This window comes from Lipophrys pholis (genome assembly GCF_963383615.2).
Source record: "Lipophrys pholis genome assembly, chromosome: 9".
In the NCBI taxonomy this organism is placed as follows: domain Eukaryota; kingdom Metazoa; phylum Chordata; class Actinopteri; order Blenniiformes; family Blenniidae; genus Lipophrys; species Lipophrys pholis.
This window is the reverse complement of record NC_137639.1, coordinates 14,572,420-14,599,174: the sequence shown is the minus strand read 5'-3', so window position 1 is coordinate 14,599,174 and position 26,755 is coordinate 14,572,420. Positions and strand designations below refer to the sequence as shown.

Below are 26,755 nucleotides of genomic sequence, written 5' to 3'. Positions count from 1 at the left end.
AAACATGAGCAAATACACCTGATTCAAAAATAATTTTCCGTCCTCAGAGGTAAAGAGATTGAGTATTTCTTCAGGAAAGCAGCTCAGTTAAACATGGGTGTAAGTAAATTTCAAATCACTGTAAGAAATATAAGTTGTAGTATAATTTAATGTAATATAGTTGTAAGATGATTAAAAATGGTCAGTTTTTTGTCCTTAAGTTTGTTCTTTTAACAATTCCTGCTTATATCTACTGGGATTTCATTAAAGGATTTTGAGAAGGGACTGTACTCAACATTACAGGGGAATGAAAAAGTCCAAATATAAATATCTAGAGCAAATCAAAAACACATTTTGCAGCATTGTCTGAATCAGAGGTCTGCAACCGGTAGCAGAAATATGTGGAAAAACATTCTTATCAGATCTGTGTTTTATCTGCACAAAGGCAAATAGTCTCAAAAACTGGAAGACAAGAAGATACGACTGCGAGGAAAAACAAATTAAGAGGATAATAAAATGCCGACCATGCCCATGAAACTTATTAATATAAGATAGTTTTAGTATATTTGGCAAAACTATACAAAATGCATTGTTATCCTCTTTTTAAAGTTTTTTTTTGTTTTTTTGCAGCTGCAGACAAATTGTATTTGATGAAAAGTAGCATCGACAGCTCTGCAGGTCATAACAGTTGCAGACACCTGCTCAAAATGAATTATTTATTTACAATGGAAATTCGATCTTATATGAAAAACAGTGCATGTTTACATCCATCAATTCACTTGTTTTCCAAGTATTTTAGTGTATGGTGTAAGTGACCAACATTTCTGGTACATTTACGTGCATGTCTCCGCAGGTTTATGTTAATATGTCAAGAAGGGTTCTATAGAACATGTTTGCACGTTTGACAAAATCAACATTGAGACAGAAACAAAAGAGATTTGATTTAATCTATAGTTTTGAAATACAATATTTACAAAATAAATAAACAGTGAAGCAGGTTTTCTTAGTATTCTACTCTCAAAACAAACTTTCATTGAAAATAAGTTGTTTAAAATGTACAAAAGTTCAGGCAAAGGCAAAGGCAGCTTGTACACACACACACACACACACACACACATAAAATGCCCATTGGTGGTGTTTCCAGTCAGTCATAAAAAGTTGAGACAGTGCAAGGGTCACAATTCAATTTTCACTTAAATGCATAGTTAGTAAGTTAATCAGCTCCCAGCCATCAGATTTGCATTTGCGTCCTCCAGGAAGAAAACAATGGTGACGTGCACTGCCGGGATAGAAGCCGTCAGTACAGCTACATGGAAGGTATTTATGGGTTTAGCCGTAAGTGATTCTGTTTTGATCTGCTTGATGCTCTGCTGCAATACTGAGGATCACTCTCGTCTTGATTTTCATCTTAAAGTATTCTTCGTTTCACAGATTTACTGCTTGAATACTCTTGCTAAAACTCTCCTATACTGCAGTTTTCTGCGCCAATGTTCTTCATGCAATTGTTCACTGCTCACTGTGTAATTCAACACTTATCACCAAAGAGCAAATCTCATACTTCATATATCGTTCAACATTTTTAGGAAACATTTTCAACAGTGCAAGAGAATCAAAAACACCAAAGAAAGAAAGTCATAAAACAAAGGAATGCACAAAGGTTTAAAATGACGTTGTTCAACGCAAAAACAAATGCAACTCAATAAAAAAAAAAAAAAAAAAACACACAAAAGGTAAGAATATACAGGAATAAATTAAGTGTGCTTTATGCCTGCAAAAAAATACGAGTCCCCTTTTTCTGGTGATGGTGGTCAACTTTCTGAAATCTCTGCAGAGCGCCAGGGCGCCGTCCTGTTGATCTACGTCGGGCAGAGCACTGGAATGAAAAGAGGGATTTAATAAGGGTTTGATGGGGCAGACACAAAGTCCCAGCTGATACAAAAAACAAAAGTAAGGACAGAAAGCAGAGGAAAAATATAAAAGGAAAAATGAAAGACTGAATGGAAAACACATCGGAAAAATGAACCTGTTGCAAGGTTACGCAAAGTGCGGCGCTCCACGACGAATGCCCCGGAGCTCGACGTGAGTCACTGTCTGTGAGTCCAAACACCAACAAGCACAAACAAAGAGTGCAGCTGCTCACGGTGCAGGACGAGGGGGAAGTGAGGAGGAGTGGAGGGTCACACTGCACTACAGCTGGGTGGTGGAGAAGGGGCGCTCTCCTATCGTGAGTGTGACAACACTTACACCGGTGTGTATCACGTGTGAATGTTACAAACCTTTGTCCGCGGGTCACACCAGAGCTAGCGTATGGAAGCCAGTGAGAAATTAGACAGAGCAGAGCATGAGAAGTCCAGAAAGACCCAATAAGGAATGGAAACAGACTGTAACATGTGACAGCAAGAAAACACAAAAAGAAATGTCATGGCCTTAAAATATGTGGACAAATATGATGAGGAGTCTCTGCTAAACCTGTATTTCAAGAGTGTCTTGGCTTTCAAAGCGCTCAAAAACAAAAACACTTGGTTCCCTCTTAATTTTAGACTTTTTCATTGCCAAATTCCATTTTGTATTATTGTTTTCCACATCATCATTTAATATTGTTGTGATATCTGTTTGCATAAAGATACAAATAATTACTATTGTTCTTGAATTCAGTTATAATTCTGCAATGTTCCCAACTGTTACATTTACACTTACAATGAATATGTTAATAAAACAATGGGTGTTTTCTTCCTTCACATTTCTTCTTAATTTTTCAAAATTAAGGGAAACCACCACCATTCTCAATACTTAAGTTGAGTGGCTCTATTAGGATTTCCACACAATCAATAATATGTCCTTGCTAATCACATTTACCTTTCAATCACATATTAAAGGGGCTGCTTGGAAAAACTTAGCACAAAGTCTAATTTCAGATTGACCTTGAACGTATCCTCATGAACTGATTTCAAAGGAGCCTCAAATGCAGTAATAGGCAAATGCAATTAATGAAATTGGCAAATTAGGCCAAAAAGAATGAGAGCAAAGGGATGTGCATAATGAAATAATTGTCTGAACGGAAATTGATGGATGCTTGACATTTATTAGCTCAACTGCTCAAAGACTAAAGTTACTGTTGGCCATTGTATTACAGCTTTATTACATTTCCAACAACCCCAATTCTGGAAAATGCTGGGATGCAAAGATATGATGGAAGCAGGATGCGACTGAATCTCTTATGGGGAAATAGATAAATATCTTACTCACAACAGAACTCAGACAACATAGTTGATGTTCCCTGATTGCAAAATGCTCCTTTAGTTGTGGATTTCTTTCTATTCTTTTCTTGCTTTTTTTAAATGTGTCATCACCTTTAAATGTAAACTGAGAAGAACGAACTAGCAAACAATTTTTTTCCCCAACATTTGCCATGTTTTTGTTTTTCTTTACAATCATCTTTCAATTCACATTTTACACATTGTCCCCACTATGTTGGACTTAGGGTTCTAATAAATACATGACGTAATTTTATAAAACGGTCGCGGTCCTTTAAGGTTACATCATCAGCACAGATACCAACAGATGGCCTTTATTGATCTTCTGCTTTCTGTGAAATGGGAACGACGGTGCTGACATACTGGCCACATATGAAAACACAGATTGTATTGATAAGAGAGGAAGCCGCTCACCATTGAGGATGTAGTCTGTTAAGAGGCTGGGCACCTTGTCGCTGTCGTCTCTCATTGCATGTAAAACTGGATCAAATGAATTATTGATCAGTAGTGATGATTTAATGTCAAAAAAAATAATAATAAAAAAAAAAAAACAGAAGAAAGATCGAATAAAATGGTGCAAATAAAGCGACTCACTCTTGGTCAGGATCTGGAGGTCTTCAATGGAAGGCGGATGTCCTTTCTTCTCGTAAGGAATGACTGTGGTCAAATACTGTGGATAAACCAAAGAAGCCAGAGAAGGTGAAAAACCAAACAACATAAGCATCGATGTTGAAGGAAACCAGACAATGTGATTCTGATTGTGGTTGAGAGGAGGAAACAGATAAAGATGAAGTTAAGAGAAGTAGAAGGTGACCTGTCTTTCACTGCACCCGCTCCCAAAGGTTTGCCTGAAGCTGTTCTGAATAACGGAGGAGAGACCCTCCATGCTGAAACGCTGGAAAGGAAGGAAGAGAGGTGAAGAAACACAAGAGAAGAGGAGAGATCAGCAAAGGTGGTGAAAGCTCCCAGGAAAATAAAGTGGGCTCTAAAGTCGAATAAGCCTTTAAAGCATGTGAGAATATGAAGCACTGACCGATCCAAGAGTTTTCTCGGCGAGGCCCTGCGACGTTCCAGCTCCGCCTTTCAGCTTCTTCTTCTTCTTCAGGGACTCGCGGTGCTCTTTCTGCCGGTTCTGCACGTCGATGAGGGCGGAGATGAAGCAGTTCTTCACCTCCTTCTCGAAGTCCAGCTCGTCCCTGAGGGCCAGCTGCTGCACCAGCTCCTCCGAAAACCTCCGGATGTTGGTCTCAGCGTCTCCCAGACGCACGTTCAGCTCTGCGACGCTCAGGGTCCTCACCCCTGCAGCCAGATTGAAAATAAAAGCCACAAAGACGCACAAGTCCAGTGACAACCAGAACGTCTATCATACAAAAGCTGAAATAATGCTTGAACTGTGTATTATTCAGAAGGCAAAGATGCTTATTTACCTTGCAAATGCTGCAGCATTTTTTAATCAATATGCACTTGTGGGATGTGCAGCTTAGAGAGTTCAGTATGTTGCACCAATCAATACTTATTCTGCCGTCTCTATTGAACCCCGTTAAACCATTAAACACCATACTCACTATGTCCTGTTGTCAATCCAACAAAATGATTGCTTTGAAGTCACTCTTTCATCATTTTGTATACTACCGTTGTTCTTAATCCTCTATTGACTACTTAAATACTTTAATAATAAATCATTTAACAATGTGTTTTAACGCCATCAGAAGGGCTCCTATGTGTTAAGATTCAGGAATAAAGGCAGAATAATTCCTTCGCTTTCGCATTTAAAAGACAAATAATCCAGCTTTTTGATAGTGAATGATGTATTGCAAGCAAACTCAAATCCCCTTCCTGTGTTTTTAACCGTGTTAATCAGTGGGTTTCTCCCCCACAAATCCTGAGCACACTCACTCTCCTCCAGGCCCGGGCTGCAGTTGGTCCGCTCCATGTCCACCGAGAGCATGGACAGGTCCGACTGGGAGGGGTTGTGCTCTGCCTCCACGTCGGGGGAATCCTGCATCATTTCTTCAATCTCCTCAATAACCTGCCGAGCATCAACTCGTCAAGAGAGGCAGCCCTCAAAATAGCTCGCTGATGAGACCCAGATGGCCGTGAGCCACGCTAAGCCGCTGCCCCGCTTTTTAAAAGCTTCTCACAGTGTAACTGCATCTGGGATAAACTGCCGCGGGAAGATTTGCCTGTGTGAAAGTACCTGCTCCGCTGTGAAAAGAGGCTCCTCGGCCAGGCAGGAGACGATGATGGAGTGCATGTCCAGCTGCTCCCTCAGCTCCTCGTCGTCCGACTGCTCCGGGGCAACGTTGGGTTTTGTCTAGCCAGCCGAGCCAACAGGAGGAGGGAAATTAATCAGGGCGCTAAACCCCCGACACAATGAGTATATGAGATTTGTGCAGGAAAGAGAGCAGAGATTTGGCGGGTGAGGAAGAGGAACAGGGGATGAAGGGAAAGTGGGACAGAGACGGGGACGGGACGTCACTCACAGGTTTGTCTTCCTGGTTGACGGTGGGGACGCGCAGGGAGCATGCCCGAGACTGTTTCCAGTCCACCGGCATCACGCGCCCGTAGTTACTGGTTAAGGCGTTCCAGATTCTGTAGATACAAGAAAAGTTTGCTTGAACACTGATTTTACAAACATTTCGCTTCGTGAAGGAATCATCCAGCAGTGAGACACGTTTTGCAATACAAGGGACGCAATGTGAGCGGGGATTGACTCGGTCAACCAGTGACGCTAAGAAAAACATAAACATGGAGAGAAGATGGATGGAAACACAGAACCAAGTGTGTCTGAACTTTGACCTGTATTCTGCCTCCCTGATCCTCTGTGTTATTCCTTTTTGACTGGTCGGGTTCTTCTAGCAAGGACTGTGACTGTGGATTCCCACAGAAATACTTTTTAATATCATATCTAAAAATAAAGCAGGCAGATTAAACAGCGCTAATGCTGATGTTAAAAGTATAATCCCCAACACAGCTTATCAGGTTGAAAATGGCTCTGATGACGACGTCTGAATGGATGGCTCCAGCCTGAAGCAGGAGCTGTGGATTCCTGAGTGACGTGCTGAGCCGACTGTGGCAAGATTTATCATTTAATATTCATTATGTAGAGCTGCAACCTTTCTTTCTTTAGATCTTTTCCAGATTTTCTCTGAAACTCCAAAGTTTACAGTTAAGCCAAACACTGGCGGACGCCCTCATTAAAGCAATAGGCAGTTTGCTCGCTCTCTTTTACACTCTAGATAGTGTCATTTTCAATGGCGTATATTATTCCAGGGCTCCAGAGTGATTTAACTCTCTTTCCTCACGGTGAGAATAGTCGAGGTCCTGAAAGGCCTTTCTTTGTATGCTTTCTCAGGGTACTGAAGTTTTTCCACCATTTATAAAAAAAACATGTGAATGTGTGTCTGGCTCTTATGTCTCCTCTGTGATGGACTGTTGACCTGTCCTGGGTGTACCCTGGCTTTGTCCTTAGTTTGCTGGGAAAGGCTCCAGCATCACATGACACTGATTTGGATGTATACTCCATGGGTTTGGAAATACAGTTCAGCCAAACTCAGAGGAGCCAAAGTGTCTCCCTTCCTCTGCTCTCTGCTGGTCCGCAGGTTGGCGACCAGGGGTTTGGACACATTTTAAAAAGTTCATAAAAGGATCTGTTCAATAAATTCTGTTGATATTTCAAACAAGCACAAATAGAATGATGGCTTGTTGTTTTACAAACGCTGTTGAACCAAAATATGATAAGACGTTAAATAGGCTTACATGCAATGTATATGAGCTACTAAACAAAAACTGACAGACAGAAATAATCACAAAACAGCTCATTTAAAAAAAAAAAAAATTGGCAATAAAAACAAAAATAACCCTTCTATTATCGACATATATCAGCCAGACATATTGTACATATTTTAAAGAGCCGGATAAAGAAAGTAAGCAGATATGCAGTAATGTCAGTACTCTATAGTCTTTTAAATATGTTTGTATTTTGTGGGTTTGTTGGTCACATGAGAGCAGCAGGTTTATATGAATGGGGTGACAGAGCGTGCAGCGTCACTGCAGCTTCATTCATTCATGTATTAAATACTATGTCCTGCAGCCATACACGCATTACATGTATTTGTCTTATAGAAACACAGATGATGGGGGGACGTGTAGCCTGCGGACACACACACACACACACGCACACACACACACACACACACTCACTCACTCGTCTTTCTCCAGCAGCTCCTCCTCGCTGATCTCGCTCACAGGCGCGATGCTTTCCGTCTCCACCTGGAAATGTTGGAAGCACAGAGATAATTTCTCATCGAAATCGTTGACCAGGTCCTCCATGGACTTGAAGCCGGCGGCGGCTCCCCCCGGGGAGAAGCTTCCGTCGGGGAGATCCTCCTCATCATCATCACCGTGCAGGAGGCGCCGCGGAGCCGCTTCACCGCCGCGGCCTTTCCCCGGGGCCACGGCCGCCTCCGCGGCCGCGCTCAGGACACCGAGGCGCGGCCAGTCCTCGTCGAAATGAGCGATGGGTGCAGCCATAGCCCGGAGCGGCCTACTGTCCCCGGGTGGATGGCGGATGTGTCGGTGTGGGGCCGGCAGGCCTCCGCATCCTCTCCGTCTGCCGCTGCGCTCTCTTCCCGCAGCGAGGCGGGAGGACCGGGAGGCTCCGGGCCGACTAGCGGCCATCCGGGATCATAGACCCGACACAGTCCGCAGGAACTACTAACTAAAATAAAAACACAGCTCTCAGACATCGCGTTCAATACAATTAAAAAAAACGATAAGAATAATTATAAATAATAGTCTGGTTCCGAAAGCAAATAACCTCCCAACAAAAAGCAAAAACCTCCCAAACACAGACCAGGTTTAATGTGTAAATAGTTATTTCATCAAAATTAAGTGTTACTTAAAGTATCAGTGTTTTATGTAAATACAGATTCTTTTCTGTGCTGATTTATGGCTTCAATTTAATTATTTCTTAAAAAAGAGGCAAGGTGCAAAGACTATTATCCTAGGATCCCGTTTATTTTATTTTTCTTATTTTATTTATTTTCTTATTTTGTCTGCTGTTTATGTGGTGTGTGAGGTTTGGGAATGGATCACTATGACTTTTGTCGAGGATTCGGCTAACGGCTATCTGCTGACCATTTCCAAATAAATCCACTCGAACTTTCTGGTTAAGGTCAGAAGACGATAAGACGAAAGAAGATGAAAATAGATGACAAAATGTAATCATTTCACAGTTAAGGATGTCAGCAGAGAGATTACTGTATGAGGCTCTAAAATAATAAAAAGAATACAGAATTTGCCATGCATTGATGAAATATCAGCAAGGTGATCCATTAAGTGATTATTACAGCCTCTAAATGTAACTATTTTAATCTCCCAGAGTTGAATTATTACAAGAGTAAAGGTTTCATTCAAGCTGACGGGGGCGCCCTCTGGTGGATGAAGCGTAGCTCTCATCGCCTCCATAACAAACTGCTCTGTGTTGCTAATGGTAACAGACTTCAAACAAACTGCAAAAAAACAGGAAATCCCTCTGAACAGGCCTGTGACCTCGAACAGCTGAAAACAAAGATGAGTTCCCCTCTGTCCATGCTGAAGAAAATGAGGCGCGCTCCTCTGCCGGGAGCTGCTGACCACAGGTAGGTTATATCACCTGAAGTGACTGTGACTCACTTATGTAGAATTTACAGAGAGGCAGGATAAATGCAACTTTATTTTACCTGCAGGAACAACCAAAAAGTGCCTTTCAAGGGGAACCCTTCGCCAGGTATGCTGCACCCTCACCTCACAGAGCAATAAACCTTAAGAGGATTCAAACCTTTCATTCAATACAAAAATCACCCCGTAAAATACTTGGTAGTATTTCATCATTTTAAGCTGCAACTAATCTTTATAATCAATTCACCTGCAGATAAATGCTGGCTTCTATTTACTTAAACAGTCATGAGACTTGTTCCATTATTGTATTCAATGTTTACATTACTAAAGCCTATGATGAAAATCTGAAGTGGCTTGTTTTGTCCAATTAATCAATAAAACAAACAAGCAAACATACAAATCGACCGAGAATTATCTGATTTGAACAGTGATGGTCTCGTTTAATCAGTATAAATCTTAACGTTTGCATCAAAAGATCAGTAGAATAGTAGTAGTGGTTAAGGTTGGTATCTCATCCCTCAGGGGTTGACTCTAACAAACAGGCGGTTGTAGGTATTAAACTGTTTCCTTTACACAGACGACCTTGAACATGCCTAACCCTAACCCTAACCCATTTCAGAGTTTCAGGAATCATTGGTTCCTGATGGTTCCTCTGAACACAGACCTCCACCATCATCTCAGGTCTCTGCCAACACTGCATCCAGTTCGAAATGCAAACCTTCACATACAAAAGGTATAACATGGTGCATTTGTGCTGATAGTGAAATTGCTCGTTACAAGAAAATGAAAATCTAATGTCTGGGGTCTCATTTATCTGCTCAATTCAAGACTCTGCTCCAACCGACTTTGAGCTCATGTCTGTCATGATGCAGCGAGTGGTCACGCTGAAGAAAACAGTGAGACGCCAAGCAGAGGAGATAGGGAGCAGGGTGAGTGTGCTTCCTCTGAAGCAAATACAAAACCGTCTGGCACTGACTGAGCATTTTTTTTCCATGTCATCTGAAGGACAAAAAGATTTCAACACTTGAGAGGAAACTAAAGATTCAGAACCAATCAGGTATTAAACCATAAGCGTGAGCATCCCTGACTTGATGTTGTTGAACGAAGAAAACTCTGACGACTTCGATTTCATCCAGGGAGCAACAATGGCAACGAGGATCTCAACAGACGGTGCCAACAGCTGCAGAATCAGGTGTATGAAATGGAGGTAAGATGAGTTCATGAAACATGTGACTGTGCTGTCGTCCAAGTGGACATTTAATTCAGCTTTTCTTGATGTTGTAGAACTTTCTGAGTGACTACGGTTTGATCTGGGTGGGTGATGAAGAGGAGGGAGAAATATCTGACGAAGAGCAGACACATAAACCAGACGCAGATGCCCGGCACCGAGGTAGTGTCACCTTTACTGTCCTCCAAACTTTACTGCATAATCCCTCCAATATGTCGAGTTCTTTGGGACTGCTAAAGTAAAATGTGCTGACTACGTTCGCTTGTCTGACGTGCTTCTTTCCCCCGCAGATGGACGCTTCTTCATGAACTTTGACCTGGCGCTGCAGAGGATCAGAGACCTGAACATCCTGGCAGGGGAAGGAGAGTCCTTTGTTCAAAAAACAGCCAGAGGAGCACAGCTGGCCCAGAAGGAGCCAATCCAGCTGAGTCTCTACAGCAACGGCATTGTCATGTTTGACGGTCCTTTCCGCTCTTATCGGGAGCATTGCACACAGGTGAGCTGAGAGAAACTCAGGACGATCCACAGGGTGAGTCGGTGGAGTTTCAAAGTCTCTTTCTCTCGCAGCAATGCATGAGAGAGCTAATGGATGGGCATTTTCCTTCTGAGCTTCGAGACAGATTTCCAGACGGTTCGCCCTTTAAGGTGCGTCTGCTTCATGCTTTTTTATTTTTTTGTCTACTAGTCTGTGAATCTGTGTTCTTATTTTTTAAATACATTTTTTTTTTTCCAGGCCTATGACAGGCGAGATGAGGAATTCATCCCCAAACCCCAGTGGGAACCATTTCCTGGTGTAGGACGAGCTGTCAGAGGCGAAACAACTCCATCAGCAAGCACAGCCAGCTATAAGCTACCTGGTCTGTTGTGTGATCCTCTCTTTTGTTTCAGCCTGTGGTGAGAAATCCTCTCTGTCAATGTGCTGCCGTCTGATTCACAGTCAATCCGAAAGAGGATCAGTTCCTGAACAAGCTACCAAAGATGGTGGTCAAATCAGGTCGCGTGATCAAGATAAGAGAACCGATAAGAGCGATGATGCAGGTGAGGCGGGAGCAGCCTGATTCCAGGAATACAAACTAAAATCAACTGTACTAATACACACACACACACACACACACACACACACACACACACACACACACACACACACACACACACACACACACACACACACACACACACACACACACACACACACACTCCTGTTTGTCAAATGACACACTGTCCATTGTCTTGCGTTCTTTATAGGGTGGAGCTGACGTCCAGAGCAGCAGCTCGGTGGTTCTCATAGAGACACCAGCCCTGCAGGACGTAACAGAGGGGTAAACAAAACATGTGATTGTTTTTTCAATAACTTGCAATAGTTCGATGGTTAAACTAAAACGTAGCTGACTTGCCAGCAGGGGTCAGTCTTTACTAATTCTTGCTGTGATCTCAAATTGGTGGTAAAAGTCATTCTTCTGTCTACACCACACGTGTCGAACTCCAGGCCTCGAGGGCCGCAGCCCTGCACGTTTTGCATGTCTCCCAGCTTCAACACAGCTGATTGCAATGAGCAGCTCGTTATCTGGCTTTGTGCTGAATGTGGTGATGAACCATCAGGACATTCAGGGGAGGGAGACATTGAAAACGTGCAGGGCTGCGGCCCACGAGGATCTGAGTTTGACACCCCTGGTCTACACAGTAATCCCAGGATGGATTTCACTCAGAGTGCGCGCACAAACAAAACACAACAAACTAGGTTCACCAGTTTTAGACATTTCACTTTGAAAACGTGTAAAATCAAAAAGCAACATTAGGAAAATACCTTTAGTTACTTACTGAAATCAGGAACGGCACACTTGTTGTTGAACCAGATTAAATCTTGATTTGGTCGAGAAGATTGAGTGAAGATCTCAAAAATAGGGCATGAAAAGCTTCAGATGGTGTTTGATTGTAGGAACAATACTTGTTGCTTTCTGATTACAGTCAACAAAGAATGATTTTGTTAAATCTAAAGCCAAGTTACATCTCAAATCAGTGAGCGTTTATGTCAGTGTGGGATGGAAGGACAGACAAATGCATCTAGAAGGAGCATAGGACACAGATTAGATCTTTTAATACAAAAAAAAAAATGGACAAAAGCCTTTGTCTTTTGTTGGTATGTTCTCCAGGCCATTGACATCAGTAGGTGGCCACCAGTCATCTCCCCGTGACATCATCGCGCTCAAGGTGAGGTCTGAGGATGGAGATAAAACTTTCATAATGAGGATGCACTCGTCAGAAACAGTCGGTCACCTGCGGAAGTACGTGGACGACCACAGGTGAGATGACGACTTCGTCTCGTTTCTGTTGGAGCTTCTCTTTATTGTTCTGATGCCATGTGATGCTGGTTGTTTTATTTCAGGGGAGAAGAGGGGCCATCAGCTTATGATATTGTCAGTGCCTGCCCACAGCGACACTACGATGATGCACACACACTTCAGTCGTACGGACTGACTACGAACACCACTCTGCTGCTGCAAAAGAAGATGTAACCAACAGACAGAAGAGTCCAGAGTCTGATAGCTTTTATTGGACAGAAGTGCAGTCCCACATCATAACACTTTCACAATAAACAGTTAAAACTCTTGTGTCTCATTCAGAAACGGGAGATGAGTATTACTAACAGTCTGTGAAGCCGGAAAGATATAAAATATCCGAATGTTCTCGGGAAAAACAAACAAACGGAAGAGCTGACCAGGAAGAAAATAATGATAGAGCTCCGTATAATGTTGCAGATTTAAAAAATAAAAAATGAATGCGAGGTTGCAGTTACTCAAAAGGAGTCTAGGAGGGCGCAGCTTCACTTGGGAGTAGATCTCCTGAATGGCCACCAGGGAACGGTGACTGACCCAATCCAGGAACCAGCAGGGCAGGCTAAGGCTAAAGGCCTCTTCATACTCCATAAGAACAAGACGAAAGTTCGGCAGTGCGGGGTCCTGTCGAACAAAATGACGTCATTTCCTTCGGCCAGCTCCTTCTGGCCGAACAAATTTGTTTCGGCTGTGCCAACCGCCCTGGCCGAACTATGTGGGAGCCGCACTGCCGAAACTTCTGCACTGCCGTGTGCTGCGCATGCGTGTTCTAGTTCGCTCATGACTATCGATAATATTTTAATCATATTTAGCTTGTAACAGCGCTACTGTACCAGCGCCGCAGCTCGTTAAAATGTCGGAGTGTAGGCTGACGTGATGCACCTGAACGCATCACGAACAGCTGTCAGCTCCTGTAGTTAAAACTGGACTAACATCGCGCTCGGACAAAAACTTTTTTATAACTGAAAAAGTTCAGAGAAATGTATTTCTGAAAGTACTGGAGGCCAGAAATAAACTGTGCTGTTGAAAAGTTTAAACGCCGCTTCACAGACTTGTGCCTGCTGCGAGGGGGCGTGGCCTGCGAGTTCGGCAGCTTCTTATCGGAGTATGAACAGTCCTGCCGAAAAAGCTTTTTTTTTCTGCTGCTGGCTGACGTCACTGCCGAATTTTCTTCTTGTTCTTATGGGTTCAAAAGGGAGTATGCGGGCCCTAAGGCCCCGTTTACACGACAACGTTTCACATGACAACACCTAATCCATTAAAAAAAAAAAGGAGTGTGTTTACACTGCAGCAGCGCAAACACTGACAACGATGTAGTTAGTATGCCGGGCCATGGGAGGGCGCTGTTGTTTGATTTTGTAATGAAACCACACAGACGTGTACAGAGAACAATATGCTATAAACGTGAAGAAAATGGAGAGCACCCGACATCCGTATGGACTGATGATGAATCGGATGCTATCAGGGGTGAGTCTCAACTATAAAAATACTGATATGGACTATAAAACTAGAATACGGACCTCGAGTAATACCACCACGGGTCGCCATGTTTGTTTACAAGTGGATGAGCAGAAGGAAGGAGAGGGAGGGGGAGAAATGCGCATGCGCGGTAACGCCGCCCCATAGGCTCAGGCAGTCTCTGCAAGAGGGAATAGAATATTTCCACTTTGGTAGCTGGTATAAAAACCTCTCAGATCCACTGGTGTCCTGTAAATGGGGTGCGCGGACAACTCGTCCACAAAACTGCAACCCCGGACAACTAGTCAACGACTAATTTTTTCCGCATTATTGATTTGAAGGATTGGATTTCAAAGTATATTTGACACGTTTGGAAGGATTATTAAGTATGGTTGACACAAAAAACCCAGTACCCCTGAGGCCATTACCAACTCTCTCTATTTGAATAACTTCTTGATATGAGTTGGAAAATTATAATTATGCGCCTTATACATTACAGCTAGTGTATTAAGGTCGACAATATTGTGTATTTCTAGCATCTTTGACATGGTAAATAGAGGATTTGTTGGCGCATAATAATCAGCTTGATTTAAGAGTCGAATGGCCTTCTTCTGAAGTAAAAAAAAATAGGATCAATGTTTGTTTTATAATCATTTCCCCATATTTCCACACCATAACTCAGATATGGAAGAATGAGGGAGTTATACAATAAGTTGAGTGAATTTTGATCCAATACTGATCAGAATTTACACATTATGCCAATATTTCTGGCTAATTATAACCAAGCTTTTCAATTACAAAAACTTCGTTGACATGCACTTGTTCAATTTGTTTACCATTAAGAGAATGGTAAACAAAGCCATATGATACTAGACTAAATATATGTCGACAAATACTAGCTACATGAAAGATATAAAAATAATTCGAAATAACAATATAGAAAAGTACTTTGTATAGGATTTATTTTCTCAAACAAATTCTGAACTCTCATCAGTGGACGAGTTGTCCTACGATCATAAACGGACCCCCTAGAAATGAAGGAAGTTTTGCGGATACACTCGTGTTCGTTGTCACGTAAACGAGGCTTAAATAAACATCTAATGGGAACTAAACTGTTAAACCGCTCTAATCCTGTCGGTTCACAGTTGCTACTTGCTGCAATCGTCACAAAATATTGAAATAAACTGAATCCTCCCAAAAAATGGATCAATATGAAACAATACAACTTTGATGCAAGCAAATGTTGAAAATCTTTATTTCCAGAGTATGCAAATACAAACAAAAGGACAAAAGTATGAAAATATAAATGTCTTTTTCCCTTTTCGCAAAAACATTTGAGATGTTAAGGCATGCGGAGCCTGACTTTCCAAAGAGAAACCTTGTGCTATTTAGTTTAAAGGTCCCATGAAATGAAAAATGGCTTCGGTGTCCCTGGGTTCGATTTTCTTTTTTTTTGCACATTTTTGTCCAAAAAAAAAAAAGAAGTTGCATATTTTTACGATAAAATCGTTTTTCTCTTCCAATAAAGTGTCGCGTTCTATTCGAAATGGCTTAAAATGCACTATGCAAATATAAAAACTCCATTCAGTCCAGTGATGTGCTAGTCGGGGATGAGCCAGCCAACCCCGTCCAACCGTCAACACCTAAAGAAAGTCTTACTTTCTCACATCTAAAACAGACCGTAGGGAGCAAAAACTACAAAATAAAATGCACTTCATGGGACCTTTACACGATGTGACGCTCAAACACATCAGCACAACGTTGGGAGGAAAGCTTTCACAATGAGTTGTCAATGCAAACAAGACAGAAAAACTAAAATACTGAAAATTAACACTGTTTCTCAGTCATACGCGTATCGGAAATTCTCTCGTTAGCCGTTATCAACATGAAACTAAATCTACACAGAGCAAACAGACTAAAGAGTTCACTTCGTTCATCTACAAAGGAACAAAGCGTGTCGGTCCTCCACAGGCTTTGTGACATGACCAAAAGTTTCCTACTACATTCAGAGTCAGGGAATGTATCCATTATCCTACTGTGGTTGGTACGCTGAGAGAAAGGTCGTACTGGAAGAGTCCGCTGCAGTCAGCCCTTTGTGGTTGCTCTGAACTGAATTAACATTGTAGGTGTGAACGTGACGGGAAGGCACAGGTTGGTGTTCATTCAGAACGACGCTTGCAGCGTGCAGGAGCACTCAGACATTCGCAGACTCGCACGACTGCTTCCACCAGTTTCTTTGGTATTCAAAACGGTTGTAGGCCTGTCGGTGTGGGGAGCTGATTTGGTATTGAACCCTTCAGTTGTTACATCCTATAGCTCACAGCAGCAACTCGTATTACAGTGCTCGCCATTTTAAATAATGGCGCATTAGTAACGTCTGCTTGCAAATTTAGTTAGAAGCAAAGGTTAAAATAGTTCCAGTTGATTGTCAACTACTTGGAGGATAATTCCCCTAAAGAGGGAAATGCAAATAAATTACGTGGGACCTCTACACACAACGTTAGCCACAAGGAGTGGAACGACAACTATAAGACTGTTTGGTAACTGACAGCATCACTTTGTCATTAAAAAACACACCAGGCTCACACTCTCACAAACGCTCAAGGATCAAGTATTCGAGGTAAGTTATTTTCTGTTAGCCCTTGGACTGAAATAGATGAACTCACCGGGGGGGGGGGGGTTCTAAGCTACAGGGAGGCTTGAGACTTGACGTTCAGTCAGATGAGAACAGGAGAGAAACCACTCGGGTATTCCTTTGTCCTCATTAAAAACAATTAATCCAATGCTCTTTCTGATTTGAATGACACAATATGAAGGACAAGCCTGTTAGACAAGTCCGAGGTGAACAGAAGCATCCGAGTGTCCTTTGTCACCTGAGGGTCAAGGTTATTGGGTGATGCAGTTTTCACCCATGTCTTGAGCATAACGATCCAGAATGACGTTACGCAGTTCCTCAACGTCACGACGGAGCTGCTGAGTCTCAACCAGCTTCTTCTGGAGCACGTCGGGATTCATCCAGTCCTCGCCCTGCTCCGTCACGCCTGAAGAACCTGAGAAGACAAAATCGGGACATTTCACCCTTACTGTAACTAATTAGTGGAGACGTTTCTAAAAACCTTGACGACGCGTCATTGAGAACTCTTACAGGTGAGACCGAGCAGCAGGGAGAGGTTGGGGTCTTGTCCTTGAGCTCTCTGAGTCAGAATGCTGCACAGCGAGCGCAGGTCACTGAGGCAGGAAGCGATCTCGGCATGTAGTCGTTGTGTTAGGTGAGTCCCGGCTGGCTGCACGTGGCACGAGGCCTGGTCAGAGCTCCTCTGCTCCTGCAGGGTCAGATTCTGCTCCATCAGCTCCTGGTTCTGGGCCGACAGCTGCAACACAAGAATGAGCATTACCTCCAGCACCTGGCAACCCCGAGAGGGATGAAGCTGCAGAGAAGATGGACAGATAAGGTGGTAAACTGACCTCCTTCAGAGCCGAGTGGAGCTCCACCACATCTTGCTCTTTCGCCAGCACTTCTTCTCTGAGAGCCTGAGAGCTTCTCTCTTCCTGAGAAATCTGCTCCTCCAAAGCCTGCAGGCAAAACACAAAATAAAAAAAAATAAAGATTTAAAGATGTCAACAGGCAATCAACCACCACACTATGATTTAGATTCACTAGAACTAGCCAAACACCTGGATCTGGGAGCCGAGTTGTTCCATCATTAGGTGTTGCTTCTCAATAACCTGCATGGAAAAGTGCTGAAGTTAAAAACAAGAACTTCATCATTGTAGGTCAACAGAGGAGTGCAAAGAGGTTTTACCAGCCAGGCCTATTATCCATATATTTTGCATTAATAAAGTGTAAATAATATCATGAATACGACTTTGGGACAGTAATAACCCAAACTCTTCACAAATAAAAAGACCTTTTTGAGTTTTTGCTGCTCCTCTCTCAAAATGTTGTTCTCCCCTCGAAGTTTCTCAAGATCCAGAGACGGGAGTCTGGCGCCGTCCTCGAGGCCCTGCTGCACACGCTGCTGCATGCTGATGAAGACAAAAATACAAACAGAGCAGTCATTATGCTGAGTTGATAAAAGTCTTTGTGCACACGGGGAACAAAAAGAAATATGACTTCAGAAGTCTGCGTCCATACTCCGTGATGGTGGTCAGCAGGTCTCTCTCCCTGCGCTTCTGTTCCTCCAGCTGAACATCTTTGTCTCGTATATGCGAGCGCGTCGTCTCCAGACACGCCTCCAGTTCCTTTACTTTGTCTTGAAGCTGAGCTGCTTTCTGTTCAGCTTCCAGTAACTGAAAGAAGAAGAAGAAAAAAACCATCAAATGTAATGATTGAGTCAAATGGAGCAGAGTCCGTCGAGAGGCAGTAAAAGCATCATAACCTGCTTGTTCTGGCTCTGGTAGTCCTCCAGAGTGGGCAAGTCAGCCAGATAGCGCTCCAGCGTTTCAATGCGCTGCTGGTTCTCTCTCTTGAGCTCGACTTCCTTCTGACACTTCTTCTTGAGGTTGTTGATGTGCTTGTCTCGATTGCGGATCTGCACACATCGATACGGGTACATAAGCACAAAGATTACAGTGACAATTAAAATTCAGTGATCTTCTAAATAGAATTCTCATTTTAGTTACAAAATCTAGGTTGCTCCGAGTACAGAGAACTTTCCTGTACAGATTAGCGGACTGAATGAATGTATAGGTTCTATCATGTTCAAGCGTTTGTTTGGGAGCATTAACAAAAGAAAAACAGATTTTTTTTTCCAAATGCTTTGAATCAGAATAAAAGCAAAGGTTCTAGTTGTCAGTGGAAGATGTCGGTTTTCAGCCTAAGTGGCTGTCTGGATCACATCACGTGTTAAAGAGGTGTGTGGTAACCACAAACCCTCTCTTCCTGTTTCTTCATCTCCTCCGTGTGTCTCTCGCAGGCTTCCTTCAGGCTGTCAGTGAGACGGCGTGTTTCAGCCTCCACTGCGCCCAGCCTGCGCTCGGCCTCTACTTTCTCCAGGGTAGCACAGTCGGTGCGCTCAGTGAACTGTGCCCTGAGGAATGCGTTCTCCCTTTGAGCCTCCTGCAACAAAGTGCGATATTGAAGATTCAAAGAATGCCTTTGATTGTATTTTCTGTGAGTTACATAATAATCGCAGAGCAATTTTTTCACCAACCTGAAGGCGAAGCATGCACATGTCCCCATATGAAGTACCTCGGCCTAGGAGGGCCCCGTGGACCTGTAGCTCACTTTCCCTCAAACGCTGCTCCAACTGAGTCATGTGCTGTTTTTGTCTGCGTGAACATGAGGTCCAACCATTAACTCCAAAAAAAGAAAAAGAAAAGGGAAACAACATTCGAACCCCCCGCCTACAAAGCAGCAGAATGAACATTTCACTATTAGAAACACTTGCCTCTCAATGATAAGTTCTTTCTCCTTCAGCAGACTCTCACTGGCTTTGACCAGAGCGTCCCACTTCCCAGACTCTGAGTGTACTGGGGTGGAATACACCGCTGGGTACTGACCAACGCCTGCACTCATTAACTACAAAAAAACAAACATGGACACAGAATCATGTTAAATGGGAATATTACCCACAAAACTTATTTTAGAGAAACGGTACAAAAATGATGTAAGACGAGACAACGTGCCCATTTTTTCACTGCAATCCACATCATGTTTTAACAAAATACACCTGTGTTTAATCCAACAATCTTTGATTATTATTTCTAATCATACTTCAGAGGTATCACATCTAGTTCAAAACAATTGTGCCACCATAGGGTTTTTGAGAAGCTTGACGAAGACTGTTATTTAAATCAGGGTCGGAGAGATCTGAAACATGCCGGGTGACTCCAGGACCAGGACGGACAAATGTATAGATTGTATGCAGCACTTGTGATACGCGTTGGCAAGAAAACTATAGATAGACCAGACCACAAAACTAATTGCTAACAGCTCATAATTCACACGTAGTCTTAGTTTCCCTGGCATGTGATCTAAATGAGATGAAACCAACATAGTATTTCGTCAAAATAATCAGCTTTCTTTTAAATGATTTAAACCAATAAATGGTTTAAATACTTCCATTAATAGCAATACCAAAATTCCTCCTTGAGATTTACCTATCGTGTTAAATGGTTTCCGATCGAGTAAAGACTGTTGACAGTTGTTATCTCAAACATTTTACAAGCACTCTGCAATACACTCCTAACGCTCAGCACAGATTACATGCCTAGTGATGAAAAGGAAGGAACAACCAATATTGGGATTGAATGAGAAGTTACAGCGATCAAACTAAAGTGTCACCACGTCACATGTGGAAAGCGCAGAGTGCCAGCCGACACTGTGGAGTAGCACTCAGTCAACATCTGCCATCAAACAGCTGAAAACACAGCAGGACCGACTGACAGCTGTTGAGCAACAGAGTTGTTGTTTTTTTACTATTTCAACAGCTTTTCTTTTTCACTATTTCAACAGATTTTTTTTTTTTTAGAACCTAGAAACAGATACATGTTAATACATAGTGAAATCACAAAATCCTGACAGGAAAGCGGATTGATTTGACAGATCCCTCTTTAAATTAGGACAAGGCACCGTCTTGCCTTTAGGCCGTTTTTAGTGGGACATTATTTAGCCGATGGTGACCTATATACTACGTGTACAGAAACTGAATTGCTCGCCAATATACATGACCAACTGACCCCTATCTCAATATGATTTGGCTTTGAATCAGAGTACTATTCCCAGAAAACGCACTGCACACGAAAGCCAAAATCAAAGTTTGGGCAATCAGCAAACATATTGTGTGAACAGACGACAAAGACCAGCTTCTATGTGAGCAAAAAAGAGCAGCAAATATGTTTGTTTCTTTAATCTAGAGGTGTAAGTTTATCATTTCTTTAGCCACAGGGTAGGGAAATCTCTATTTAAAGTGAATACTTGCCTGCATTTGTTCCACTTGAAGGCGTAAACTCTCCAGTTGCTGTTTATGTTGCTGTTGCTGCTGCCAGGAAGAAAGTTCACTACATCTGTCCTGCCGCAGCGTCTCGTAACTCTTGGATGCTGCATGCTCCCTCAGCAGGGCCTGAGTCTGCAAGCTTAGAGGACTTGTGTAAACTCCAGCGGTTCCGGCTGCACCAGGCTGACCGCACCTCTGATTAGAGGCTTCTGCTGGGCCAGGAATGGCAGACCTGGCTTCAGGCAGAACCTTATAGCTGTGCTCCATTGCACCTCTGTAGGCCTCAGACACACAGTCTGAGATGTCTCTCATCCCGGTGGTCTGTAATCGGAGTCTGACATCAGGGCACAACCCCCCCAGCAGAGCTGACTGATTTAGCGTAGGTTCCACAGTAGGAGTGTCAAACCGCTGGCCCTCCTCTACCCGTGTATAATCTGTGGGGAAAAGGGAGTGGTCCAGCCCATTGACAAGACTGCGGTAGCGGCTCAGGCAGTCTGGCCTGGGCCCGATAGGATCACCTCCCACACCAGCCTGAGCATCCAAGTTGGGTGAAGATGCAGACTTGGACAAAGAGGAAGACTTGGATGTTGTGCCACTTGGGGTTCTGGAGCCAGAGGAAGACCTGAGGCCCTCGGCTGAGGACAGGGAGTCCTCCTGGACGGATAACTCGGGCTTGGAGGCCGGGGCTCCGGCCGTGGATGGCATGACATGTGCAGTGGGTATGGGGATCTGACTGCGGATGGGCTGGAAAGAGGGGCTGCTGCTGGAACTGCAGAAATCTGTAAATAGTGAAGGAAAGAAATGTTGCCACAAATTACATTCTATGCAATATATTCACTGTGCAATACATAATGTGTGTTGTTAAATCAGAGCTCAACATCCAGAGCAGTCCTGCAGGCCCTTTTCTCTATTTTCAGTCAGTGCTGTCAAATAGACGGCAAAGGGTTTATGGGTGGCCTACTTTGATGATGAGGCGTCACCACGAAAAGAATTAAATGGCTCCGACTGACTCGACTTGGGGAATAGGCTTTTAATAGACATCTAGCAGTGTACAGAATAAAATCTCAGTATAACATGCTAATTAAATCCATCAAGTGTCCAGTATCCAGATTAGTCCCCTCGCATTCTGCTACAGAGCAACGCCAAAGCCACTCCATTAAGCATGAACAAAAACACCTTCCTTTGGAAACCTTGACATCAGGAAAACAGCAAGATCACTGCAACCAACCACCAAACATCTCTACAAGCCTCAACACAATTCCAAGTTACGTAACTGTTTCCAACAACGGCACAAACCTGAGAGACCTGTTGAAGCCGGGAAAACGGGCAGTCACTCGCACGCAGCAAACGTATCATTAGCCGAGGCATTTTTTTCTAAAGCGGGGTACAGCGGCACAATGCTTTAAATCAAAACAGAAAACGGTCTTCCGCATTTCCGGGAGGCATGAAACGACCTCTGAAGTGAAGACCGACAGCAGCGCAGCAAGCACGCCCTGTGCCCCAAGCTGTATTGTTCTCGCAAAAAACCAAAAGCTGTCCGTACCAAGCTCGGAGCAAATGCATTCAAACAGGCGTACAGAGGAAAGGTTAGGGGTATTTATAGCCCACCTCTCAAGTTACAGAGTGATCTGTGGGTGCCGCTTACTTAAGCACCTTGCCTCCTCCCACTGCAACACACATCACATGTGTACATCCAAAAGAAACTGAATGGGGTTATTTTTCCTCCCCTGCTCACTTTAAACCACAACTTGATCGAACGAGAATCCGCGAGCAATTACTGTGAAATAGTAATCATCATCAATCAAGAGTATTACATAAAAATAAAAATACAACAAAGAACAGGACTAAATATCTGAGGCATGAGACTTTGGATGTGAATGGAGCCTCAAGGCTTCACGGACTCATGACTGACTCGAACAAGTCTAAACTACTCAGCAACAGGACCATTTGCTAGGTGTTCGCTCAAAAGACATTACTGCTCCTGAAATTTTATAATAATACAAAAGCAAAGCTTTTTATATGCTTGCCTGGTGTACGAAAGCTCTTTGATTTCCCACTATCAAAGCCATTACTCCGCTTGAAATTGAGGTGGACTGTGATGTTGCTAGGTACAACTTTAGTGGAAATCTGTGACAGGAAAAACCATGTCCAGAGTCTAAACCTAACAACGAATCAAATGACACGCTAGGTCACTATTGATTTGACTGTAGCTTATATCCTTGAAAAAAATGTTGCCTTACCAGCCATAACTTAGGTGACTGATGTTTTCAGAGCTTGTAAAATAATACTATGCCCTGACAAAGTGCCATGAATTCTAGGAAAGCTTTACATGTGCATGTTCGCACCACAGGTTCAGATGAAGAGCTTGGGGAGGGGCGATTGTTTGGTGTTTTTCCCCCAGTATCTATGGTGAAACAGAGCACAACCCAGTTTGTCTGTTTTGGTTCACTTGGTCACTGGGAGGAGTGCACTCTAGGACAGCATTATACAGCCAACATTTTAGCAAGACCCAAAAGGTTGCCTGGCAGTGTTTCCATGAAAAAATAAAAAGGTTTTTGAAACTAAAAACTCCATAGTGATGATGAACATCTGATCATTGTTGACAGTATTATTTCAGATTGTTTCCTGTGGAAACAGGGACCACCCATCCCTGCTGACTATCCACTGTGAACATACAAGTACACATCTCGGTGGGATACTCCCATTTAAAGCGTTAAAATCAGGAATGCGAAAATTGCAACAACCACAGTCCACCTCTGCTGTCCTACAATCTCAGTTAGCCTTCACGCATGTTCTCTTGGTCCAAATTCCCAATAACTGTAACTTTTATTATTTGCTTCGGCTCATTTTTGCCTGACAATTTGATCTACCTTTACAAATCTCTGGAGCATCTGTAGCGGATTATCAACATTTTCTCACTCTATAAATAGCCATATAAACAACACATAAGCTCCACATTCACCCCACTAAATGTTTGAAGTCTGACTTTGTCTCTCTACATAAACCGTGCTTGTGCTGATTAAGTCACTATACATAAGAAGCAGACTGGGGGTCCGCCATTGACGGACAGTATTCAACACAACGTTATACAACACATGCCAAAAGCACAGGAAGAACAAGCAAAAGTCATCACCTTCTGCGCTGTCAGATGCTGAAGTGCCAAGACCAGTGTCCCCGCTGTCCGATGTTCCCGGCCGCCGGCCAAAACGGCTTTGGAACTTCTCTGACACAGCTGGTGTCTGCCAGTCCATGTCAGCAAAATGAGCTGATGTGTGTTATAGAAAAGGGACAACTGAGTGGCACATAAAAACACACGGGACTGACGCAGTTCATGTATTTTGACAGGGCAGTGTCAACTTACCCACTGGCTTAGATTCAATGTATCTGTGTGAGGTGGTCATTCCAAACAACGTGAAGCAACCTGAAAAAACAAAAACAAACAAGGAATATGCATGTTACTGTGTGACGCTGGCCCAAACACAGCCCGATGTTTTCTTAGGTTTCAAATTAGACTGCCATGTCTTTAATAATAAAATGCATTACTGCGTCTCTATTCCTCAAGCCGGAACCAAACAGGCAGAAGCTCTTTTTAGTTTATAAATACCCAATATTTGGAACAAACTCCAAGTACTTTCTCATTCCTAGTTATTTTTCAGGATTATTTGCTCTTCATCTCTGTAGATGTAAAACACTTTGAACTGCTTTGTTGTTGATATGCGCTATACAAATATAAGTCCCATAGTTACAAATGGCATTACAGATTTAGTTATCATTTTATGTCCAAGTCAGATCATGAAGGTGATGCAGCGCCCGTCCATAAGGTGATCCTAGAATATCTTGTGACTGATTTGTTTTAACAAGTTTCAAAATCTAATTCAACTTCTTCCACTTTAACTATTTCATCATCATAATCAGCATTGTTCAATGTTGTCTTATTTTGAACGAATTCGGCAGATATGTATTCATATTCAAGTTGATTGCCTTATTTGTATCGTTCACCTTCTGTGCTGTTGTTTTTTTACAGAAAGCACTTAAGGTTGCATGTTTGAACAATAACTACAAGGAAATATATTCTGACAAGAAATCTGACCAGGAAAACAAAGGGTGAAGTGTGTTTGATTTGTTGTATTCCGAAGCAGACTCTCTCTCCTTTAACAAAGCCTCCTTTCTTGCCTGGAGTACAGCATGAAGTGGACGGTCGTGGCCAAGGACTCAGCAGCTGTCGGCCATTGACTGATTCACTCACCTATCAAATTCATCTGCCCCTCAACGACAACGACACAAATATAACAACACGAGCACATGTCCAACCGTTACATAACATCTTACACAAACCCCACGAAGAGGCTCCGGGGAGTTGTACGTGATGTGCTGCAAACAAAAGACTCCTGAAGGACACACATGGCAGGATAAGAAGATGCAGGCGCGCAGTTTGAGACTAATCCTCTTCACGAGCTAATTTACACAGGAAACGACTCGTTAACCCGCTCGACTAACCGTTTGTTCTAAGACAACAGCCTCCAAAGCCACAACTACTTCCTTCCACGACCGGGCTGGTTTCATGAAGGCAGTTTGTTTAAGATCTGCTGGCCTCAGTCCTCACATGGGTAATCCTGCAATGTACGCCACCGACAACCATTTGAGCTAATCCAAGAATAATCCGTGTTCGTCGAACAAGCTAGCTAAAGAGCTACCGCAGAGTTCACATTAACGTTACACGCGCTTGTTCGCCTTTATACCAGTGTTATACTGAACAACCTGGCTTCCGAGGCTAATAAGAAAACGACTACTTTACCTTTTGTTTCAGAAAAAACATTGGAGGCGGTGTTAAATCTCGGTTTGAGTCTCTGAGTTGAAGCGGAATCTGTACCATCCGCTGCTGTTGTTCTGCTAGCCAACTGATCCCCTCCGCTGGCACAGGACCCGCCGACGACGCTGGGTGCGCTTGTTTCCCTCTACAGCGCCGCCCGCTCGACGCCGGAGTCTCGGGTCGTTCGACAAAACGGTGCCGGGATTCCCTCAGTACAAAATACAAGCAACTTTTGTGCAAGTTTCAAGTGCAAAATCCAGATACTAATGTTTCATGACTATCTTAGAAAAATGTATGTCAACGCAACATAAAAAAAGACTACTTTTTTGTGTGTTTTTCATATGACAATATATTAGCACAGCAACACAAAACAAGCCAACCCAACCGAGATGTGTTGGCAAGGCGAAAAACCCAGAAATCAGACTGGTGTCAAGCCAGCCTCTCGCGGTGTGCCCATACACAACGCATTACCGTAGAAGCGTACTCAAGCGAATTTCAAAATAAAAGTGACAATCCAGTGAATGTGATTTCTAAGTTAAAATCGTCATATTATGCAAAATTCACTTTCTAATGGTTTTCCAACAGTAATATGCGCCCACATACCTGTGAATGACGCCCCAGAAGTGAAGAAAATCTATCATATCTCGCCCTGGCTTGTTTACATTTTTAAAAAGAGTGTGTTTCAACAAGTGAATCAGAAATTAAACACTATTGATAACCGGGGTTTACCAATACTAATCAAGGTAGGACCTTCCTTTGACCCTCCCACAATTAGGCAGTTCTGCTCTGGCACATGGCACCACCAGAGGAAGTACTTCCTCCTCTTCCTAAAATGGTCATCTGTGGGTGGAGACAGTCCTGCTCACACGACACAGCAGATTCTGAATGCAACTTATATTATTGAATATTCAAATGGATGAAACTCAAGGAAACGCTGGAAATAAACTTTGAATACAAAAGTTTTGGAACAATGAGACCCATGGAAAAATGTTGGAAAGCTGTGTAATATGACCCTTTAATAAAACAGAAATTAATGCTACTGCTAAGAATAATAGGCAAAACAAAGCTAATAAATGAGTGCATTATTAATACTT

General features: G+C 42.9%; 3 protein-coding genes across 4 annotated transcripts; 1 reads left to right on the top strand and 2 right to left on the bottom strand.

The window, feature by feature from the left end:
• Nucleotides 1-907: 907 nt before the first annotated feature.
• On the bottom strand, nucleotides 908-7,898 carry fez2a (fasciculation and elongation protein zeta 2a). 2 transcript variants are annotated; one of them, XM_080471212.1, is made up of 10 exons: nucleotides 7,441-7,898; nucleotides 5,717-5,825; nucleotides 5,431-5,547; nucleotides 5,130-5,262; nucleotides 4,267-4,532; nucleotides 4,048-4,128; nucleotides 3,828-3,903; nucleotides 3,648-3,713; nucleotides 2,256-2,279; nucleotides 908-1,852 (listed from the first exon to the last, which is right to left on the bottom strand). In XM_080471212.1, the coding sequence occupies exons 1-9, from the start codon at nucleotides 7,764-7,766 to the stop codon at nucleotides 2,269-2,271; spliced, it is 1,185 nt and encodes a 394-aa protein (XP_080327338.1). In that variant the 5' UTR covers nucleotides 7,767-7,898; the 3' UTR covers nucleotides 908-1,852; nucleotides 2,256-2,268. The 2 variants fall into 2 exon arrangements, with proteins under 2 accessions (XP_080327338.1, XP_080327337.1); XM_080471211.1 differs by lacking the exon at nucleotides 2,256-2,279.
• Nucleotides 7,797-12,635, top strand: ubxn11 (UBX domain protein 11; the record flags this gene model as incomplete). Its single annotated transcript, XM_080472452.1, has 10 exons — nucleotides 7,797-7,890; nucleotides 10,031-10,101; nucleotides 10,179-10,284; nucleotides 10,413-10,618; nucleotides 10,690-10,767; nucleotides 10,856-10,988; nucleotides 11,060-11,160; nucleotides 11,368-11,441; nucleotides 12,273-12,422; nucleotides 12,506-12,635. The coding sequence occupies 10 exons, from the start codon at nucleotides 7,797-7,799 to the stop codon at nucleotides 12,633-12,635; spliced, it is 1,143 nt and encodes a 380-aa protein (XP_080328578.1).
• A 2,510-nt stretch (nucleotides 12,636-15,145) lies between these two features.
• Nucleotides 15,146-25,802, bottom strand: cep85 (centrosomal protein 85). Its single transcript, XM_080472016.1, has 14 exons — nucleotides 25,647-25,802; nucleotides 24,213-24,272; nucleotides 23,985-24,116; nucleotides 20,837-21,630; nucleotides 19,304-19,434; nucleotides 19,067-19,184; nucleotides 18,787-18,972; nucleotides 18,293-18,445; nucleotides 18,049-18,203; nucleotides 17,822-17,939; nucleotides 17,589-17,639; nucleotides 17,379-17,486; nucleotides 17,059-17,284; nucleotides 15,146-16,963 (listed from the first exon to the last, which is right to left on the bottom strand). Exons 2-14 carry the CDS (start codon nucleotides 24,250-24,252, stop codon nucleotides 16,800-16,802), a joined length of 2,376 nt encoding a protein of 791 aa, XP_080328142.1. The 5' UTR covers nucleotides 24,253-24,272; nucleotides 25,647-25,802; the 3' UTR covers nucleotides 15,146-16,799.
• Nucleotides 25,803-26,755: the final 953 nt, after the last annotated feature.

Excerpts from the sequence above, each read along its gene's own strand:
- fez2a (XM_080471211.1), bottom strand. The coding sequence starts at position 7,766 with ATGGCTGCACCCATCGCTCATTTCGACGAGGACTGGCCGCGCCTCGGT. Across the intron at positions 4,129-4,266 it reads CCGAGAAAACTCTTGGATCG|CGTTTCAGCATGGAGGGTCT; the intron begins GTCAGTGCTTCA and ends CTTCCTTTCCAG. Across the intron at positions 3,904-4,047 it reads GCGGGTGCAGTGAAAGACAG|TATTTGACCACAGTCATTCC; the intron begins GTCACCTTCTAC and ends GTTTATCCACAG.
- cep85 (XM_080472016.1), bottom strand. The coding sequence starts at position 24,252 with ATGACCACCTCACACAGATACATTGAATCTAAGCCAGTGG. Across the intron at positions 21,631-23,984 it reads AGCATCTGACAGCGCAGAAG|ATTTCTGCAGTTCCAGCAGC; the intron begins GTGATGACTTTT and ends CACTATTTACAG. Across the intron at positions 18,446-18,786 it reads TGAAGAAACAGGAAGAGAGG|ATCCGCAATCGAGACAAGCA; the intron begins GTTTGTGGTTAC and ends CGATGTGTGCAG.